We start from the raw sequence: 23,462 nt of genomic DNA on the forward strand, positions 1-23,462 counted from the left end.
CCCTCCGTCCCACAGCCCTGGCAATCCTGCTCTCACTCCCTGCTCAGGTCTTCTCCATCTCACAGCTGCTCAGAAAAAAAAACCCCAAAACTTCTGGAAACGGTGAGAAGTAGAGGTAAATGAAGAGCAGACATCTGGGAAGAAAAAACACACTGCAGCAGAGGAGAGGTTCAGCAAAGTCAAGCAAAAACTCAGCCCTGGAGTGCTCAGCTCTGCACCACCTAGGAGAAAGCTCTGGGTGGGCAGTTTGCACTATCAGGCCCAAACATCTCCTGCTCAGCCCACAAACACCCATCCTGCTGCTCTCCCTCCCACCACCTCCTTCAATCACACTTTCCATTGATTAATTTGATTAATGTGCATTTGTACCCAATTAGGCTCATCAACACACCTCCGACCCCTACAGCCAGCCCAGGCTGAGCTGAATCCAATTTAAGAGGAGCCTTTCTCCAGGCAGCAGGTCTGCTGTGAAGCTGTTACCATGCAGTGTTGATGCAGTGGAGAAGCCAAGTGATTTCCCTGCATGCACTGACATGCAATAGCAACCAATCCTAGCAGTGACAGATGAGGCTGGAGAACTGCACTCTAGTGGGAAAACCAGAGCCAGGGGAGCCACTGACACTAAACCTTCTTGCCAGAGTCAAGTACAACGGCCCAGCCCACTGCAGCGCATCTTCAGATATGAGTTTTAAAAGAATCTCATAAAAATAATTTGTAGTTCTCTTTTGAGCATGTGTCCCCTCCAACCCTCTTTACAAACGATGCCCCCAGCCATGCCAAAGCAAGCAAACCAACTGCTGTGCAGAAGATAAATTAACAGACAGCACAGTCACGACAGTGACACAGCCGGCTGATAAAAACATAGCTCCCCCCAACACAGGGCACTGAGGGACCTCACACACCCCCATCACCTCATTTCCAAGCACACACCCTTTCCCATTGCCTGGTTACCAAAAGTGTTCAGCAGTTAGGACCAACAGCAGCCCGGGGTACCCCGACTCCCCCACCCCCTGAGAGCATCAGGTAACAACACACAAGGAACCCATGTGCTGCTGCACCGCGGTAAGGCAGCAAGCAGGGCAAAACCCAACCCACCATATGATTAATGGCCAGGGCTACCTCATACCTTGCAACCTGAGAATACTCCATGGCTGCTCCTTAACCAAGGCCAGATGGTCCCCAGATCCGCCCTCCTCACCCACACGCTCTCAGGGTGTTTCACAGCAGCGCAGTTACATCATGCCCAGGACAGCGTATCGCTCCCAAACTTTGGGTAGAGGGAAGACTCAAAAGGGGCCCCAGACCACACCAGGATGGGTGGGAGCACCCAGCAGAGAGGTGCTTCCACAACTTCCCTATGAAGTTCTCCCGGGGGGAATTAACAGATGACTGTTAAATAGGCTACAACTGCAGGGAAAAAACCCAACAAAACAACCAAAACCGAAGGCCACCCAGGCAAGATGGAATTTTAAAGTTTGACCTCAAAGTTTATACTCCAGATTTTAGCAGATATCTCACAGAGCTTTTATGGCTTATTTGGATAATGATATTCAGCAAGACATTCACAACTCCTTTAAATAGTTCAGCAAGGCTTTACTTTTCACAATGCACTTCTAGCAGAAAGTACATGCAATTTTACTTGCTTTCCTCTTACTGAAGTGCAGCTACAATCTGAGCACAGTTGCTTTGAAAATTATTATCCAGTAAGTGTCAGAGCAGACCAAGAAGAATAAAAAGTCATCTACATCACAGAGACATTTTGGAGACTGAATTTGCCAATACTTAGCCAGAATTTTGTTCATATTCTTAGCACAGAGTTTATAGCACCTTTAAAAACATTTCAGGTTAGTGCTTCCAATGTACACCTTAACAAAAATAACACTTTCAAGAGAAGATCACTGGTGAGCCCCACGGTTGGCATACAAAGTCTGCTCAAGCACTGCAGAGATGCTGAAGCACGATGATTTAACAAGAGATTTTCACTCCCCGTTGCCCTTGTACCTGGACCTTGACAAGCCAGCAAGATCCTGGCCAGTCCCCTTCTGCTAATGGCATGAGGGAGCAGCAGAGGATCTGCACAATCAATCACTTCTGCTCTGATCATTCAGAAATGAACTGGAGAAACTCATTAACCACGCAGCAGCAACTTCTCAAATTGTTTAAAAGCAAACTCCACTCATAAATAAAACTCCTGACAGAAGATCAGGGTATAGAGGGCAAAGATGAGAACTTTGAATCACTTATTCTCACTAGTCACTGCACATTAGCTAAAGATAACCCAAGAAAAAGTTTTTCTTGAGACCGAGCTAGCACTGGAAGACCCCTTCTCTGCATCAGGCTCAGGGCATGAACACAGATTGCTTTAGCAGCCAAGGAAATGGGTAATATTTAAAAAATTCTATTTGTATTCTTCATAAAGTAAGAAAAAAAATGATTCTTGTGATGTTTCTGCTGACATGTACATCTAAGTGCTGCAGCAAAGCAGAGGAGTGAAGCTCCTCTGAGAGGGGTGAACTAGCTCAGCTCCGTTTTTCACAGCGTCCTCCTGAAGTATGCAGTGTAACAAATGGAGGGGTAAAAACACCATCTCGAAACTGCATGCACCCATGCCAAAGCATGCAGCGGGGCCACTGCAGACACCTTTTGGACTTGAAATGTTTTGGCCTGGTAGCCATATGCCTTACGCTGGGAGCTGCTGAATGACCAGGGAAAGACACCCACTGGGTTAGTACTGCCAGCACCAGTGCCCAACACGGCCCAAACGGGAACTCTTACCAAGACAAGCTCTGAGTTAGCATAACTGCGTGCTGAGCTTGCATTAACTAATGCATAATACTGACGTTTGGTTAGATGATGTTACTTATCCATTTATTTGACAACTTAAGTTCAAACTTTTTTTTTTATTAAGCACATTCCACAGTACAAAGCTTTAGATCATGAACGATATCTGTACAATTTAACAGTTTCAAGAAGCTGTTCATACACCAACTTTCCAAACAGATAATTGGCAAACATAATTACAAGTTAGAATTAGACTATCCCAGTGCTTTGAAACATTAATATAGCAGTAATGTACAGTTGCTCAATTATGGTTAGCAAAACAAAGTCCAGAGTGCAGCCAGGATCACTACCATTAATCCCAGGAGTCAGTTCCTTGGGTGCCAATCACAAAAGTCCACTGCTATGTTACACAAAGCACAAAGAAGTTTAGACTGCATGTTCAAATACCATTATCTCCCAAGGAAAAACATGAATTTAAATCTTACACATGCATTTAAAAAAAGGACTCCATTCTTCGGAAACAAATACCTTTTTCTTCAGGGCTGCAACAGATTTTCCTTTTTAAACAGTTTAATATTAAAGCTATTAGATGGGAAGGGTAATGTAAGACACTTTCACGAACTACTGTCAAGCTTACCAAAAAGTGATCTTATGGACGCTTAGGAGCATGTTTTTAATCTTCTGTACTTCTTCACATTCGGTCATCCTGATGCAATAAATATTGTTGTAGTAACACGTAAATGGGAGCTTAACTTAAGCACTGATCCCAACACCTCTCTCAATGTGAAGGGTGAAGAGGAGAAAACCTTAAGTCACGCTTCTGTAACGGTTTGGTAACACCTTGACATATGCTTTCTCTGAAACGATGCGTCTAACCACAGCTGTTCTGCTGGTAACGCGGGAACAATCCCTCAGCAATTGGATGTCCCCTAACCTTTCTGACTGTAAAAGGGAAAAATGCAAACCCAAGAAAGTGCTGCCAGAGGACAAAAATACATGGCATACAAACAATCAAAGGAATGACAATACATTTCTGTGCCAGCACGCATCTTCCCCAGGAAAACAGGTGGATTTCACGCTGAGCTCCACTGAAGCATTAAAGAAAAGCCACCAACAGGCGTAGTCACACACGTCTAATGCAGATAAAATATTCACTGTTTGCATTTATCTATGTCTTATTCTGACATAAGAAAAATGCGGTAGCATTTATATGACCACATAAATTAGAGGGGAGACTATGACAACATAAGAAGAAACTACTGAGACTTCCTAATAAAAACATACTAACAAAGAAGAACCATGACCAGGACACCACAGTATGGTCACAGCTGATAGCTATGGAAAAGAAAACTAGCATGGTAATTAGCATGGTAATCAGCATGGTAACCAGAGCATTGACTTGCAGGGACCTCCACTCCACCATAAGGAAGTGTTACAAATCAAACATAAATTAATTTAACCTTGGCCCATGGCATCTTCTCCATTGAGCAGCCAAACTAATGCTAAAGAACATCAGTAGGCATTTGTGAGAACCTACTGGTGTTAAAAGAAAGACATCTGTAAATACTGCGGCACAAAAATATAAGATACAGAACATAAATTAAACATTTTTTAATTTTTAAAAAGTTTAGAAATTACATTTTAAAATATGTAGTTCCCATTAAAAAAATCCTAATGAATACTGAAAACCTCCTTTTGCAGAGAAAATGTCTAGGTAATTCATATTAACCCCTACAGTGCCAGTAGTTAGAACATCCTGCTGCCAAGTGCTACCACATTTTGTGTTAGTGTGTAGTGTCAGGAAATCCTGACTCCTAGCACCTGGAGGTTACACTGTTATGTACATTATATCTACATGCTTATACAGTATTTGAAATGAGGCAAGCACACATGGAAAGGTTTTAGTATACCAAACATTAGGAAGCATAGGACGGCTGTACTACAGAGCACAGTTAAAAGTAAAAGACAGTGCTATACAACTAGTTTAGATAACCTAGCCTGAATTACAGGTAATCTTTAATTTAAAAGAAATTATTGGTGCAGAAACAAGTAAACTGTAATCCAAAAATATTACTGAGCAATTCAGAAATATTTCTAAGAGTCCGGCGTACACTCCTATCAAATAAAACAGGCTCTGAATCTGTCATGAGAGTAAAGTCTAAAGGACAATGGTGACTTTGAAAGCAAAGCTCTGTACATTCTGGGTATGTGTTTGGCACCCAAATTTCATTGGAGAATGTTTTTTCTTTAAAGTCAGACGAAAGTGCAAAGCAATATAAATTAGGCCAAGTCCTTTCTTGACTTCTGATTTATTTCTGAAAAACAAGCCATCAGAGTTCAGTTTCTACGGACAATTTACATGTGAAGCTTTGGATTTCTCACTGCAGGGAAGGATAGGCTTCTGAAATTCATCTACTCGAAGTCAGTGAATTTGCAGCAAATTCAAAGACGACCACTGAGAGCAGGAAAGGTTAAGAAATTTAGATATAGAATTGTGCTGCTTTGCGTTTAACACAGCATCTAGAACCAATTCTGACTTTAGCTGTCAATCAACATCTTCAGGCATGTAGTAGCCAAAAATCCAGTAGTTCAAGACTGTGAAACCCTGAAAAAGACAAAAGACAAGCTGAACCGACAGAAGATAACAAATCAGAAAGCAACATTTGGAGACATCTGGAGGCGGTTTGGCCCACACCATCTTTTGCACTCCAGGCTGAAACCAGAAGGGCAAAATACCTGTGAGGAGTGCAACACTTATGTGACACATTAAGCGATTGCTTGCCATTAAATAATTCCCTCTGTGCTAGAAGTCCTTCCTTCAAGGAGAGATGCACCTCCACAGGACCCTGTCTTTGTTGTAGAACATGCTCTGAAATCAGCTGAAGTAAGAGCAAGATTCTCAGTGGCACTAGTCCTTGGGGGTCACCTACAGCTTGGCAGTTTTCTTACGTGTAGTAAGAACCAAAAACCCTCTTGGGGACTAACAGGTGAACCGCCAGCTAGTCTCACTAAATGCTGAATGCTCTTTACTGAAACAGTGACCTACATACAACTGTGAGAAAATTTTCCTTTCTTCTCCACACTGCAGAGGAGAAAGCTTTGCACAGGACACAAAGTTCAGTTGCTTTAATACCTGGGTTTTTAAGAAAACAGACAAAACACTCAAGTACTTTTATATTTCGGTTACCTTTTCCAGCCACATGACTCCATTATTAGCTTGGAGCCAGTGCAAATTCTTAGTGTAATTAAATCTGAACTTTGATTTTACCTGCCACTTCCCAAAATTGTATTTATGGACTATGGAGAACTATCCTCTTCTGATATGAAATTCCCATGAAAGGTTAAAACATCTTTAGGCACTTCCCCTTGACTTCCCTTCCCCCAGCCCAAGGCCTAGTGCTTAATATAATAATATTAGACTATCATATGGTAACAATTTTTATCATGTTACAATAAACAACAGGAATTCAACAGAAAGCAATAAAACTCTCGCAGCCAACTGCCAGGACTGTCAAAATTGATCCGCTTTGAAGAGACATAACATTGGAAGCCTTATAAAAAAAGTGTACAGGGCTGCTTCAAAATTCAGAAGACTATAACGTTTGAAAGCATATAAAACTATTTCATTAAATGTCATAATGAAATATTAGCTGTTTGACCATAATTTTATGTAGATTTATGGTTTTTGGATTCTGAAGTCAGACAAGCCTGTCAAAAAGTGACATCACAGCATCTCTCTTATATAGAAAATAATTATTAAGGGACTGTCATTACCAACACCAACAACTCCCAGGATATGGAGGTCTGCGTGGTTTCACTTGTGCATCATGGGACAAGTCAGACATAAGCTGTGCAAAACTGTCAAGTGTGCAGAATTTGAAAGGAAGAACACACTGCCAAAGGCATTTCATATTTCACTGACAAATCTCAATGACAGTGGGTCTTGTGGGCCACATGTGGCAAGAGAGGAAAGACACCAGCATATTGCTGGTCAAGTGAATTGATACAAATTTCATTCAACTCCTAATTTCTTTTGTGCTTAAGACACACTATGTATAGCTTTTCCATAAATCAAAACTAAACTTGCCAACTATATTTCTGTAATTTTTTAAAAAAAAAACAAAACAACAAGAATGATTTGTCAATCTCAAATTATCTCATAACAGAAGAAAGTACTGGTGTATGAACTGGAAGATAGATGGAGATTGTTCCTAAAACTATTGTTGTCTTCTCACGCAGCCTATCCTGTATGCCCGAAAAGTCAAGGCAAAAAAACAAAGAATTATTCAGAAAGGAGAAAAAAAGTTTTCTATAGATGAGAAAAATGATTCAACTTTAACAAGCCTTGGAGTTTCCACAGCAGAAGTTCACCCTAGGTATGGACCCAGGTGGCACAGAAGCCAGTGGCAGTATCTCTGTCTTAAAAGGAGCAGGATAAAGCCCCTAAGGATGTTACCACCAGTGACAGCACCATGCTTTCCACAGCAAGGATATACATATGTCATCCTGGATCAAACAATACCATTTTGAAGTGGAAGTCACAGGTGCTGGAGGACCTGGCTCTTTGGGTAGTTTCAGGATTTACCACTTCCCCACCCTATACAAATGTTAAGTTTAGCAGTTTAGCCTTTTCAGGTTTCTGTTGTCCTACTGCGAGCAGGATAAGGAAGTCCATGAGTTTTACTAAACTACCCTTGCAGCAGCGTTCTTAAAATATGGCTTTAAGGGAAAGTTCTGTTAACTGCTGATTCTGCACACTAGCTCATCATCATAGCATAAGACTTCTTCCTTAATCATGGGCCTAATTATATTAAGTAATTACAGGTTCAGAAAGACAGGTAGCTCAGTCTACTGGCAATGGCCAGCTTTTTGCTTTGACCCTCTGTGAAACATAACGAGCCAACAGACCCAAGTGTCATGTCCAGAGAGGACATTATCTTGGCTTTTTTTAAAATGAGTAGGAGTTCAGTTAGTAGGAAAGGCAGCCAACACTTTCCTGAGGAATGCTTACAGGTGAAAGAAAACTAATTTTTAAGAACCAGCATCTCAAAGCAGCGAAGTGTGCCTTCACAAGGGAAGGTATTTCCTAGCCAGAAGCAGAGATCCTACAGGAGGAGTGGGAAAGCCTGAGGAACTCATTTGCACAGCAGGGATAAACATATAGATAGATAATGAAAATCCATGCTTACATGAAGACAGGGAAAGCTTTTCCCATAATGTTTAAGCAAACTACTAATTATCTACTTCAAGTAAAATAAACCCTTCCTGTTGGGGCAATGTTACTCCCAACTCCTCTTGCTGCGGTGTCTCCACTTCCTTGGAAGCATCAGGTCTCAGCACTGGCAGAGATGGGGCACTGGAGAAAGGGATGACTGCTCTGCTTGGTAACACAATTTCTGTGTTTCCAAGTCCCAGCATTCACAGCTATTTATAGTTTGAAGTGCAATCGTTGGCAGCAACATAGATGACATAAGGAAAAGAATCCACTGTTCTAACAGATCTACAGTGGAGCTTTTACCCACCATGCATCGAGAGAGAACTAAATGAAGCTGACTTGCAGAAAAATGGAAACAAATTAGGCAAAGTTCACGTGCACCGTTTCTGACAGCTCTGAGTTGTCATGCTGCCTAAACACGACGTAATTTTTAGTTCTGAAAGCCTTCCATGCTATTTGTGGTTATCTCAGAACTGCTCATTTCTGATGAGCATTTGTCCAAAGATCATATGTATATTCAGTTTACTAGAGATGCACTAAAATGCTCATTACAAAGATTCACATAGTGAGCAGATACATCAAGAACTCTAACAGGCTCTGATTTCACAGGATATTTGGAATACTTGTGCAATACACCAAGTCTCCTCCATTTCCAAGAATGCTGTAAATACATAATAACTTTCCATAAAATACCTGAAGTACCCAATTATAAACAGGTGGGATTATAGAAGGGGATAAGATAACATGATACGACAAGTTTTATAAAGTGAAGCATGACCATACAAACACTAAATAGTGAAAGAAGTGGCATAAATAAACCTATTTATTTTCTTAAGGAAAACATCAGCTTGTTGTTTTGACTAAGCCAACCTGCAGGCAGAGTGATAATTTCAGATATTTATAACACATCCAATAAAAAGAGGGAGACTTACCTTCTGAGGGTAGTAAAGTGCAGACTGTTATCTGGAGATGTAAGTGTATGTTCTAGATGGAGAGCGGGTCTCGTTTTGGGCACTGGGTGGCACATTTAAGAAATCCCAAATCAGAATTGTATCGTCATGGGAACTACTAATGATCTGAAATTCATCAAACTGGAGTCTAAAGACACGTCCCGAATGTTCCTGCAAGCAATACAAAATCAGCTTAGCAAGGCAAGAAGAGGATAACATTTCACTACGTTTGTACACACACGTGTATCTGGACACAGAATGGTGTATTCAAACTCCGGTGTGCTGGTTAAGAAACTCTTAGTTATAATCACACTTAAGTTTAAGAAAAGCTGATTTCATATGTAAGTTTTTCAAAACACATGGCTTCCAAACCCAGTGCTTGCAAAACCCTGAGCCTGCCCTGGCAGGGCCAGCCGTAGAGGCTGAGATTATTAAAGACGAAAGCAGCCTATCAATCAAGCAGCAGCAATTTAGAAGATTGGCTGGCACTCACAATCTGCCAGGGCTCCTTCTCTTACATAACATTTGCATTCAACACTGCTGCTAACTCCATTTTTGTATAGCCCTAATACACCACATCACAGTTTCATCTAGAACATGCTGCTGAAAGGATCATTATGGCTTGCTTACTAGTGAAGACAAGACTGTGTTCAAACCCTGCCCTAAGAAAGGGAGGTGCAGGAGTACATGCTCCGTCAGCTCTTTCAAGAAGTCTCAAAATGGCAATAAGAGGCCCAGAAAAGGTTCTCCTCTTCATCCTACTTATACTTTTTTAATAAATTTAAAAGGAGTACACTACTTTTATTAGAGAACTAACCGAAGCTGTCAGACTGATCTCCAAACTATAACCTGAGCTATAGTATACCCACAGAAGGGAAAGATTCAACTTTTTCAGTAAAACTAAACATACTGCATTCATATGGAATAAAAGAATAGTTAAATCTCATCTCTATACAAAGACTAGTGAAAAGAAAGAAAAACTAGAAGCATTTCTGGCCATGTAAGCACATGCTGAATAAGCCAGTTATCACATACAGACAACTTTGGGTTGCTACTAGCTTGTCAAACTGACTCCTGAAGTAGAATTTCATGCACATTTCAGTGGAAAGAACAACAATGTACTCATTTCCCCAATTTATTTTTAATTAAGTTTACTGTCACAAACCAAAACCCTCATTACAAAGAAAAATATAACTTGAGCAACAGCCTTAAATCTGACAGTCCTCTGAAATGATTAGAGTTGCTGTGGTAATCCTTTCAACCCAATCTCCCTTCCCTCTTCACATCTCTTCCTTCCAAACTTAAGAGTCAGGAGAAAGGTTTGGGAAAGGCTCACGAGATTCCTCCCCTCTTTTTAATAAGAGGAAATTTAAAACCAGCACTACAATGATATTCGGGAAACACACCAACAACTAGAATTATGTGATACAGTGTCATGCTGATTTTTCTTTTTTTAAAGGGTATCCGAGAATCTCAAACTAGAAAAACTCGATCTTTCTTTCAAGCTCAGAATCAAATCATTCAGGATATAATGATATACAAATTTTTCTTTATTCTTAGAATAAGCAGCAGCATAGGCTTTATAGAACGTCCTGAGTTTTTCACCTATCCCACTATAGTGTAATAAAATGCCTCTCACTTACAAATAAAAGATTTCAGGTAACCCACAGATGAATTAATGTTACATACCACTAACGTACGCAAGCATAATGTACTTGCTGGAGCACGAGGGTCAAGAGCAGCTTGCAAGTCCCAAACTTTAATTTTGCTACAAAGTAAAAATAACAAGGTCATTATGAAAACATTGTTTCAAGTATAAGCATAGAAGAAGCATCTAAAGCAATGGAAAGTATGCCAGATTTTCCCTACAGCTAGTTTATCAGGATCAAGCAAGATGTTAGAATCTATCTTCACTAAAATATTAATGCTAAATCTTGTAAAACAGAAATAGCTTTGTATTTCTTTTTAGCACTAAATACAGTTGATGTCTGTGATGGACCAAGCAGGTTGGTTATATGAAAGACAAATGACTATGTATGCACAAGCCATTTTGGAACTGCGGAAGATCTCGAAAGCTCACAGCACTACTGATGAGGTGCAAAGTTCCAGTGGGAATTAAGCTGGGACTGCCAACCCCAGTGAGACACTACACCCAAATAAAAGGCTAGAGACAAACACAGTTCAAGACCTGTTTTCAGTAACTCTACTGTTCACTTGAAGTATAAATCAGGCAGAGAAAGAAATGGGAGAAATTGAACATGATGTAAGCTGTACTGAATCCACTACACGCTGAAAATACCGAGCAAGTCAGAAGCACTAACAGTGGGGCTCCTGCCCTCAACCCAACAGAAATGGTCACTAAAGACTTTGGAGAGCCCCACAAGATACATTTACACTTACAATAAACATTTTCAGTGCTGCTGTCTTATAAAAATAGAAAGCCTAAACTACTTTAAGCACACAGGACCGGGCAAGGAGCAATTCCTGAGGGAAGAAACAAAGGAATGTCACTTCAGCCAAACAAAAGTCTACTTTCTACGGAACATCAAACTTGAGTGATAACACAATTTAGGAGTGTGCTGAAGAGCACCAGAAAAGCAGTTTCTTGGCTACCTGAAACTGCAGTCTGCTGCACTGAAATGCTCAAGCAGAAGCCACTCAGTTAAATATTGGTCCATTAGTCAAATCAGAAGAGAACCCTTACACAAGGGAACACAAGGCTCAATGGCTTTCAGAAGATGCTTTGCTAAGAAAGGCAAAATTTTTTTAAATTGCTTTCAAAAACATACCCATCATAGGCTCCACTAACAATCCTCTTATTGTCGAACCTGATGCATCGAACCAGTTCTTCATGGCCTTCCAATACTCTTAAACAGGCACCACATTCAATGTCCCATAGCCTTAATAGAACAGAGGAGAAATTCTTTGAGTACTTCAGGTTCAGCACTGTCCCTTAGCCTCACATGCAGTGATTTAAGCATGCTACTGAATGGTTTTCTGTGGGAGGTATCTCATAATTTGCTTTAAAAAGGCATGAGAACCACGAGATGTTCCTTGCATGCAATTCAGAGATAAGTTTGTGTTGCAGCTGGGGTATATCAATATTAATTTAATCATTCAAAATTACATACAACTAAAGGTTGGATACATGTTAAGTTATATTGGGAAACTTTAATACACTTTTTTCTATTCTGCATAAACCAGTGATTAGAGGTCCAGAAAGTAATTAAGAAAACCAGTGACCAACGTTTTCCTCATCTCTCCAAGACGATGACAAGGTGATAAACTATACCAATAGATAAGAAGTTTTGTTTACCTTTGACATAAACCTCCATGTCCTACTTTTTCACAGGGATGTGGTATGTTTACTCTCACACTGAGTTCAGTTTCATTCATACATCATCTGCTCCAACAGCAAGATATACCAAGGATGTTTTGCACATGCAGCAGTGCAGGACAGCAAAGGTCAGGGGAAACCCTATTTTCACACGTGCAAATGTACACTGTTACATACCGATAGCAGCTCATGGGCACCCACCTAATGGTATTGTCTGAAGATCCACTGACAACTAGTCGATCCCTGTACTGGAGGCATGCAATGCCACGCTTGTGCCCATTTAGAGTACGAACAAACTCGCATGTACTTGTACTCCAGACCTGTGAAACATGGGATAAATGCTCCTCTGAGAATTATGCCCAAACGAGGTTTCTGAATTTCAATAGAAGCCATTACGAGGTCATAAACGGAAGAGGTCCAAGGCTGATCTTTGCTGGACAGTGAGAATGAAAACTCTCATAGTATTTTTATGGGCAAAGAGCAGGTACCTGGCATTAATGAAAGACTGGTGCTATGGGGAACTAGCAGTGACAAGAGCCACAGGCATTGCTACTGCACATTGAGTCAAATGAGAAAAGTTTGGGGGGTGGTTGTATGTAAAATACTTTCAAGTGATAGAGACTGCCCCAAATGATTTTAAAAACTCTATTACACCTGAATCTTGATAAGTTAGTAATTATTTTTAAAAGTGGAAGTTATCCCATATGCAAAAAAACCCACATTTTTTTTACAAAAAAAACCTACTAGCAATCTACTAGTAAGAGAAGGCCAAAACCATGGCCTATGAAAGTTTCATGGCTGCTTTCTTCTTAACATTGAATGACTCAATCAACTTTGCCCATTTTTAATGAACTGTAATTGAAGTTGTAACGTAGAGTATCCAGTGGCTCATTTTCCAACACAGAGTGCAGCAGGATCTTTGGCAGATATTTGGACATTAAACTGCCAAGAGCTTTTTGGCACAGTCTAAGGTAGCTCTGGTTCTAGAGAGGGAAGGGTGGAAACGCCTTTGTTATATTAATACACTCTGGGTAATTTAAATCTTCTGGTATGTAATAGTCTTCAAATACAGCCTCTTAATTCTTCAAACATGGCAAAGTCTGGTTGAGCTGCTGGGAAGGCGTGGTGAGGAAAGGCAACTGCTGATAAATTTCACGTCTGGAACAGGACTGCCAATTGAAATAAAAAATACTGCTTGGAAAAAGGCACAAAATGTGCCACATTTAACAAACAAACCAATCTTGAGACTAGAGTTCAAACAGCAAATGCACTTTACTTTTTTGCAATTGTATGACAGAAACCGCAAAAATGTTACAAGCCTAGTTATGCACGTAAAGACATTAACAGCTAGCAAGAGGAAGCAGGCTTGCCGAACGGTCAAGAAAAAGGCACAGAACTGCTTATGAGCACCTTGGCTATTCAGAGTTGAGTAACACTCAGAAGCTTTTCTGGCTTGGTAGGCATGCAGACCTAGATCAGAGCTCTGCCAACTTACTTTAATGGTCCTGTCACCTGACGCTGACACAATATACTTGTCATCAAAGTCTACCACGTTAACGGCAGCACGATGGCCAACTAAGACACGGCGTAGGGTGATGTCAGTAGGTGATGCCATATCCCAAACAGCAATTGATCTGTCCTTTGAGCATGTCACCATTAAGCCGTTACTGAACCTCAAATGAAGTACTGCCTCGTTGTGATGAATCAACGTGTTCAGAACTTCACCTGTATTTACATCCCAAACTCTGCAAAAGAAAAGAATTTTATTCCAAATGAAGGATGATGGCCATGCACGGTATAAAGGGTAAACATACACAAATCTGCTGCTGCCTCTAATGGAGAGCTCTCTGGTTGCTTAACACCTCTTAGGGCTTGGGGAAGGCAGGAAGACAGCAACTGGGGAAGTATCCTAGTTCACATCTCAGACTCACAAGCAACAATTAACAGCAGCGAACAATTAGGCCAGGAAATGCCTAAGCTGGGACCACTGCTAAGAGAAAGGGCTGCTTAACGATGACCACAATTCTATAATTCTTCCAGAATGACTGAAAGCTGTATGATTTATAAATTAACAGAACAGACCAAAACAAATACTATCCAATATGATTTTTTTTCAGTTTTACACCATTCATTTAGATTTAGCACATGCCAGTGGCAACTGGGATGTAGCACCCTCCAGGGCTACCTACTAGCTTACATGAAGTGAAAGATCACTGCTTATTTTATACTACCTGAAGGGTGTTATGATCAGTTCTTAATTTTTTAAGTTTTATAGAGATTGACATTGGTATGCCAATGCAAGACACCAGAAGGAGATAAGGCCCTTCCACTGAACTGTATCTGAGCATCTTTGTTGGACATCTACTGACCATTGAATTCATACAAGAATTTAAACTCAGTAGCATTAAAATTGCTGTCAGATAAGTGCTCCATACATACCAAGTACCCTTTCATTAACAGTCATAATTAAGAGATGTCAGAAGGCAGTACAAGAAACCCTAAACGACAAAATTATTGTCTAGTTAGCCATCAGCCGTACTACAACTTCAGGATATGCCTTGAATCACACAGGTCACATTCCTTCAAAATTCTTAACACTAAAAAAATGAGACTAAGATTTGGAAAAAACACGTACTGAATGTGTTGCTTTGCCAAGTGTGAATATTGTGAATATGATAGTATATCACGTTCATATTAGGGATGTTTTCTGATATTTGCAGATTATTGTAAATATGCCCAGTGCAAAAACTTAACACTCACCTCACTGTAGAATCTGAAGATCCAGTCACAATGACTCTTTCATCATACTGCAGACAAAGAACTGAGCCAGTATGTCCCGTTAACACTTTCAAACACTCCAAGCTTGTTTTGTCCCAAATCTGTTAAAAATAAGTATAAATGGCTTATCAAGAACACATATCCAAGACTTGAACATTACCACAACAGAGAAGGAAAGAAGAAAACTGGAGATAGCAGGCAGTTAGCCTGTCCAAACAGTAGGCCTGTCCTCCCTTTTAGTTTAAGGAAGACTCCTTGATGCAAGTTTTTGACGGAACAGTGAAATAACCAATGATCACAAAAAGATAAAAGCCTGTTTTGCAAAAGGAAGCGCCATGGATGATTAGCGTGAAAGCAAACTACTAGCAATGACAAGAGACACAACTAAGAACAGTGGCAAACAAAGTCTTCATTCATGGTATGTGAATGAAGACTTCACAAACATTTATTTGTAGTCAGCAGTATCAATCTCCTGGCTGGCAGTCCCCAAAGTTTCTAGAGCAAAGTGCAGGTGAGAACTTCGCAGCACTACAGAAAACATCCCATCCTCATAAACCCTGCACAGATAAATACTGTCCCATGAAGAGACAAGAGAAATCATCAAGGAAACACGAGCAGCTACCTTTCCAAGGCAGAATTACCCATTTACCTCCATGGAAAAGACTGAAAAAAAATGTTTACCTTAATGGAGTTATCTCGTAGGCCACTGATAATCTTTTCATCATCATACTGTAAACAGTAGACACCTTTGCTGTTTTCAGAGCGGCACTGAATCCTTTGCAAATTATGTCGCCCACATCGCCAGTTAGATTCTATAGTCTAACAAGAGGGGAAACAATCAGGAGTTAGGCACAAGGCTGCACACTTGAGCATGACTACTTCAACACATACACAGCAATCTTTCCACTTTTACATACGTCATCCTTAAATTTGAAATAGATAAAACTTAAATGTATCTTTTCTCCCCCCTTAATAAAAATACAATGGATTAGAATTAGGACTTTTATAATTTGTCATGAAAAAAAGCTGTGTTTAGTGCTGAAAGTTATGGTCAACTAACCTTAATGAGAATTTCTAAAGGAGCCATTAGAGAGAGACATTTCATAACAATAGTTCCCCTCCATATTTACGCAACCATCTGACATAAGCAGCAAAGATTAAACTAGGAGCTCATATGGTGCCATGTTCAGCCTCACCTGAGTAACTAACATTACAGAACTGTTGAGTCCAGCACCGAGGTTATGAGAGTTCTTGGACCTTTCCTTCCTCTACCCAGTCATTTCACCTATTAACTATTGTTACGCATCTTAAAGGGATTTTGAGACATGAAAGCCTCCTCTAAGCCTGATAAAAATAAAACTGAACAGGGACTGTAAGATTTCAAATAATCCAAACTTACTTTTTTTCCCCTCTTAAAATCTGCGGAAGTGCAATTCTCAACATTTTCATTGAGAAATTTTTTAAGGAAAGAGACCTGACACACCTTAAAAAGCCGCAAACTATTTCATAGCAGAACCAAGATGATTTTCATGTTTTAATCAGCTTTATTACTTGTAAGACAACCAACACTGGTTTCAAAGAAATAGAGGATTTTGGACAGGAAGCTTGTAACAACAATCATAAAAGAATCCGTGCACGGAACTCCAGGCTAACACCTGCAGCAGTACCTAGACAGGCTGCAATGCTTTCTGTCTTCCAGTATAGGCACCAGAACAGGCCATTTATTTAGCTATTTCCCTGGGATCCCCACCCCCGGCCAAATACTGCATGTAAACCTGAGGAGAAGCTGATTGACTGTCAGTGTGTTTGGAAAAGTGTATTTATAACCAAATCCTAACTTTCAAAGCAATAGCAAGCACCTCTGCAGCTCCTCCACAACTGAAATGCTTATTAAAGGCAGAAGTGCAGTGCTACTATGATGTCCCAATTCTAGGAAAACACATCTGCTCCAAGGGAAAACTAACCTACCACTTTGTTTTCCACGCATTTGCACCTTCAATTGCCTCCCATTATGCAATCTGAAGAGAATTAGACACAGTTATGATACAAACCTGATGTGCCACAGGAATTTGTCTAAATCATAAGTACTAAGAGATGCTTCTAGAGGAGCATGCTGACAAGTTATTCATCCCCTCTCATTCTCTTCCAATTTGGTGGGGAAGTTAATGAAATTAAGATAGCAAGTCATCTGTCAGTTTGGGATCAGCTTTTCTGGCCAGCTAGTGCAGTGCTGATTGTCAGACTGGGAACTGGACTTAAAACGTTCAAATCTGACACTGCGCTGGTTCAGCCTTGGACTCCTGCCTTGAAGGTAGCAGACTGCTCATTATGCTACTTGCTCAGCATGGGACGGAGGTTTTGTGGAGGAAGGACAGGCAATTCTCAAGCTTTATCTGAAGATTTATCATCTGTGCTAGGAGGGCAGAACTGCAACTCATTAACTCCTTTGCTGCTACAGAGGTGACCCTTGGAAACCTGAGAGGATTTCAGACGTTAATAGCATGAACCAATATAATTACAGATCTGAAGGCAAGATATTTAAAAATGTGTTACTAACACTGAAGACACAGGAGAGAAAGCATCACAGATTAGAGCTACCCAATTTAAATAGTTTTAGAAACCATATACGTTCAGACATTCAACTCTAAGTCTAAGGGAGAGTTTCTGTAAAGCAATGTTCTTGGAAAGGTCTGAAGTAAGCAGCTGCCCATAACACATGCCAGATTACTCTAGCTGCCGAGTGCTCAAACACCATTTGAGCACTTTCACACTTCAGCTTCCTGCGACAGTGATTACCAATAGCTACAGAATAGATTAAGACCACCACAAATGAGAAATTTTGCTTGTAACAGTTTCGTAAACAAAACAGCAGTCAGTAAAAGTATGCTAACCAGACATTCAGGACACTAGCTGGCTTAATTCTTTGTAGTTCACTATAGCAAGCTACTTAAGCTCCCCATAAGAAAATGTTGGCTTCAAAAAAAAGAAACTAAATTATTATTTATATCTATGTGAAAGCACAATAAAGCAGTAATTCATATGCAGGTGCACATTTTAATTCTGTGAATAGATGTCATTTCATTTAGACATTATACGGTGTGGCTACTGTGGGAAAACACTTCATGTTTTTCGAGAACTTGTAAAATCCCCTTACACTGCGTAAATTTTCAATATGCTGGGAAAGTAGCCACAATACACAGAGAATATACAGCAGCATTTCAATTGGCAATAGAGTGAAAACAGATGTGTACGCATAAAGAAATAACATTATTTTAGATGACTAAATACAGCTGAGTGGGTGGGCAACCTGGAGGACCCTCTGAAAAAGAACATATTTAATATAATACTGGCAACCACATTAAAGCTTCTTACTATAGGAAATTTCTGGTTGTTACTGAATTGTTACTGTGCAGTTAGTAAAAGTCTTCATCTGCAACCTCCTTCCAGGAGATATCTTAATAAACTGTGTATACACTGAGTAGATAGGCATGTGTATACAAGGGGCAAGGGAGAAATTGTTGTGTTTTATGGACTGTTGCAAGCAGCAGGGAGTCAATGCTGAAAAGACCCATGGTTTATTTGCATATTTATGGTACCAAACCTAATATAATACTAACATATGCAACACTCACTACTGTATTTCCTACAGATCCCCCTCAAAGTCTCCAAGATAACTGCCTGTAAACTTGTTTTTCACAATTAAAAGCAAGATGTTGCAGAACACTATCTCCTTAGTTCACACGTATAGAAAAAATAGTTTCTCACACTTTTCTAAAAGCTCACTAAAGCAATAGCAGCAAGTAGCTGACAAATGCTGTAAAACTAACAAAATCTGGACATACAAGGGATAAAGACCAAGCATGAAGCCAAAGCATCTGCCACAGCAGGAGTGCCATTTGGCAGCTCAAGAAATGCATAAATGGATACAAAAAGGCATTTAGAGAGAAAAGTACACATACAAAAAAGCCCAAGATGCAGAGGTATAGCCAAACCTTGACCTTGCCAGAATATGTTCACTGGTACAAAGATGCACAGGAAAAAAGATCCAATTCATCTGGATTAACAATTGGAACACTTACTATACATTGGAAGTGTTAAGGATAATCTACTAGGAACATGGTTTCTTTCCCCATTCAATAATGTACACTGTGTTCAGTTCCTTGGCCAAGAATTGCATTTTTATCCTTGTGAATGTTATTGCAGAGTAAGTGGGTTTATCTTAATCCCATAAACCAAGGAGTTTCTGTTCTCTCCGAATACACAATATGTCTGCAGGACAAATGGGGCAGAAAAAAGAAAAAGGAACCTACACATTTGTTACATACGTATGGATTTCTCCTGAAGCATTAGGCATATACACCAGGGGCAGTTAAAATCCAAACCCTTATTCTTCACATGCTTTCTTTTAGGAGAAGAAAGAAAATCCTTCCTGACTCTGGCAGAGGAAAGGCAAAAGCAAGTGTACTTATGTCATTGGCGTGGAGCAGGCTTAGTATTTCATTCGTTATGAAGTTAAGAGGGTTTGATAAGCAAAGACAAAAATGACAGCTTGGCCATGGCTCCCTCCATCTTTGAGGTCTTTCCTCTCTCAGACTCTGAAGATACTACAACCGGGGGGGGCGGGGGGGGAGCATCAAGGTCTTGAAGAAGGATACTGATTCCCTAGATCCTGGCTTGAGTCTGGAATTCACTGCTGGGTCTCCAAGCTGCTGTTAGACAGTGAGGGCCAAAGAGCTTTCGTAGTCTCTATATCAGCCTGAAGAAGAAAGGCTATGTGATGCTCATTACCTAGAAGGCTTGAACTGGTCCTCAAGAAGAAGCTGCATAGAGCTAGCTGTCCTGTCATTAGCACAACAGCATAAACCACAAGATTTCTGACCACACAGGGATAACTGCCTCACAGCAACAAATGACAAAATGTGCCAGCAGCAAAGCCTCCTTCCAAAGCAGCCCGCAGAGGGATAAAAACCCTGCAAGTAAAGAGCATCACCATCATTCTTGTGAGTGTCATCACTTCTAAAAACCACTGTTAAGGAGCAAAGTGCTGGTGGCAGGCATGTAGCAGCAAAGGCAGCTAAAAACTCAAAGACCACAGGAACTGGATCAGCACTGGGGCGGGTACTGTACATGAACAGCAATGAAATCCCTGTGCCAAAGTAGTATGGCAGAAAAAGTACTTGCACGGTATCCAACATCCCCTTCATAAAACACCTCCTCCTCAGACCAGCTGCATAATGGAAGTGATGAACAAGAAAATTGTGTGGTTAGAAAGCTCTACAGAGCTTACATCTCAACAGAGTAGCTGAAGAGTTTTGGCTGAAGGCATGGTATACCTAATCACGTATTCACTAAGACTTGAGCATATTATCACCTGAGCCGGTAAACATGTCTTTGGAAGAAAGCAGCAGGGTATACAGATGTCCATACCAACATCTTGAACATAAATTCACACTGCTGTTCGAAGAGAGAACACCAAGTGCTGCAAACCATCCACCACCACATCTTGCCATTTATTACCCTACTTTTACCATTCAGCATATTGCCTTTCCCTATTAATTCTCTTACCCTATTCCACGAAAAAACTGAACCAATATGATTCATGCTACACTACAGGACTCAGAAGAGTGACTAGATTTGGATTTTACTCTCAAAATGCTTTGAAAACGTAGAAGGCAGCAGCTAGACAACTGGGAGCTGCATGACACTGTCCCTCAAATGAGAACTGTTTAGTGTTTAAGTTAAAATTTATATGCTACTGATCTGAAAACGTAGGCACTACTGCTCATCAAAAGAATTTGTGCCTTCCACTACCAAGAATTCTTTGTATTTTAGATTATTCACAATTAAAACTAAGTCAAAGTCCAGAAGAAAAAAAAAAAGTTACATGGCAGCAATTTCTTCCATGTTACACGGGAAGAGGTAGCAAACAGTAACATAGTAAGCAAATGCAACGAAATAAACTTAAGCAAAGATTAATTCAAAACAGTGATTAACTGATTTTTTAGTATTTACCACATTTCATGCAAACAGAAGAGTCAAGTAACAATAAAAACCACCCTCATGAATAATCACAGAAGCAAGACTAATAAATAGAACGGGGATTCACTATACCCCACTAACGTATAACATACACTAATTTTTATACATATGCATATATATTTTTGAAGTTCAGCACGCATTTGTTTAATAAAAGCAGAAAGGTCCACTTTCACAAAAAAATAAAAAAAAAAAAAAGGAGGGGGGGGGCACTTTCAGTAACTGAAAAGTGGGCTTCTGGCTTGATTTATAAAAATCACAGGATACCCAGGCTATGTTTTGAAGAACAGTCTGAAATTAAAGCAAGGCCAAAAAGCTAGGATTGTACTACTGAGAGCTACGCCATGTCTGAACACTACATGGGCTTTCATATGACTTTGGGGTAAAATATCACTTTTAGCATGAACTCCAAGACCAGAAGAAAAGCCATAAACAGTGAAGTCCAAAAATCTAAACAACTCTAGAGAAAAAGGCATGGGAAGCTTTTCCTAGCAAGCGTTACAATTAAATCATAATTTTCTGGCAGAATTGAAGACCTAAAAATTACGTTCCTAATGTTTACAGCTGCTTAGATAAGATCCAAATGTGGACAACATAAACTGATGAAGTGTTGCCTCTTTCTGCATGCGACTGATCCAGTATGTATGCAGCTGCTCAGAGGTCCACCAAATAAAACTATTCCTGAGTCTTGCTGCAGCTTTGCTGAACCCTTTTTAAAGCCACATTTAAAAAGAACAGATCAGCCTTACGATGCTGAGTGAGATAAATCTGGACAGTGGAATATGCTAATGTCTTACAGAGGAAGAGGAAAAGACTTGCAAAAACTGCATTAAAGGCCACTGACATACATGGAATAGGAAATCGCTTTGGAGAAAGCTGACAGCACAATACTGACCATTTCATCAAGCATGAAGAAAAGACAGCATGTTCTCTCAGTGTCAAAATGGTGTTACACACCAGAGAGCTTAGGCAAATCAGATTAAAAAAGGCAACATAAACTGAAGTTTCAGACCTAAAGAATAGTAATTCAGCATTAGGACTATCTTACTGCCCAGGACGGTGGTAGTGACTGATTTGTTGAGGGAGACAGAAAACGAAGCAGGAAATGAGAGACTTTGATTACTCCCACGTAAATGAAGTATAGCTGCATCATGTCCCTGTGCTCTGCCCCATGCATCTGTTACTGGACGCTGTCAAGAGACAGGATGCTGTGCTAGTTCTTTGATCTGACTGGTACAGTTGTTCTGCTTCCCCAGGGAGGAAGTAAAGAATCCTCTCAACTCCTGCTCAGGAGAACCTGTAACAGGAGGATGCAGATGAACAAAGCAGTCCCTCTTCCCTGAAAGGTCTGTCTTCTCTATTAAGCACCTCTGCAAACACAGCCACAAAGCACAAGATCCCCAAAGAGATCCAAGGGCAGCATCTGATGAAGAAAACCTTTTTCATCTCTGCAGCTGCAACGATCACAGTAACACCCACAGATGGGTCTCGCTGGTTGTCTCTTAAAGGAGCCCCATTTCCGCCAACTTCCATCAACTAGGTCTAAAACACTTAAGAGACAGTAAAATGTCAAGCTTTCAGGTTACAGATGTAACATCAAAATACACTAACTTTAAATGGACTCCTGTTTACACCAAAGCAATAGAGAAGTACTGCTATCTGGAGAGGAAATCTTAAAAATACAAGCCAACAGCAATGAAAACAGAGAGAGGTCCTCTGAGGCACTTCAATGACACGTGCATCTGGACTGTACACAACACCTGACAAAGAACTATGCTGTTGAAAAACAAAATTATTGCACCTTTTATGTTCCATTGGAGACAATAACTAAGTTTATGCATAACACCATAAAAATACAAAGTTATGTTTAAACAGGTACTTATCGGGCCCTACCAGAGCATAGGGGCATTTGAAGTACTCAAACAGGAACAACGAATCCCTCTTTCAAATCTGAAGAAGAAAAACAGGAGCCTTTTATGCTTGTTTGTGAAGGAAGTAGATGTGATGTGGGCAAAGTGAACAAAAAAAGCCAAGTCAAGGATCCGACCTATGCTAGGGGTATCTGAAAGGAGTCTTCTGCCCTGTTCAGACATAAGAGCCAAAACCTGTGCCATGCACCACAAAAACTTTGCCCTTGCCATTCAAAAGCCTCTCCTTCCCTTGGCCAGTTTAATTTTTAAGAAATGCCTTTGGAAAGTGCCTGTGGAGTAGAGATTTCAAAGGTTGGCTAAAAAAATTTCTAGGTGTATAATGCTGACCAGATTCTCCCCACACGCACGTACGATTTCTCCAGCATCATAATTAGAACAGTAGTAAACAAACCCATTTCCCTCAGAAATGATACACTGCAACTTTCATAAACAAA

At 40.3% G+C, this 23,462-nt stretch overlaps 1 protein-coding gene across 1 annotated transcript in view; it reads right to left on the reverse strand.

Moving 5' to 3' along the window:
• Positions 1 to 2,913: 2,913 nt before the first annotated feature.
• The window catches only part of FBXW11 (F-box and WD repeat domain containing 11), a 60,240-nt gene continuing 39,691 nt past the window's right edge, over positions 2,914 to 23,462 (reverse strand). The window contains exons 6-13 of the mRNA XM_075715232.1: positions 15,743 to 15,880; positions 15,044 to 15,162; positions 13,779 to 14,028; positions 12,485 to 12,603; positions 11,736 to 11,846; positions 10,636 to 10,714; positions 8,929 to 9,117; positions 2,914 to 5,386 (exon numbers count right to left, since the gene is read on the reverse strand). Of these exons, the coding sequence (XP_075571347.1) occupies positions 8,956 to 9,117; positions 10,636 to 10,714; positions 11,736 to 11,846; positions 12,485 to 12,603; positions 13,779 to 14,028; positions 15,044 to 15,162; positions 15,743 to 15,880 (978 nt within the window). The 3' untranslated portion in view covers positions 2,914 to 5,386; positions 8,929 to 8,955. The remainder of the gene's footprint in view (positions 5,387 to 8,928; positions 9,118 to 10,635; positions 10,715 to 11,735; positions 11,847 to 12,484; positions 12,604 to 13,778; positions 14,029 to 15,043; positions 15,163 to 15,742; positions 15,881 to 23,462) is intronic.

The sequence above is a fragment of the Pelecanus crispus genome, chromosome 8 (assembly GCF_030463565.1).
Source record: "Pelecanus crispus isolate bPelCri1 chromosome 8, bPelCri1.pri, whole genome shotgun sequence".
NCBI lineage: Eukaryota > Metazoa > Chordata > Aves > Pelecaniformes > Pelecanidae > Pelecanus > Pelecanus crispus.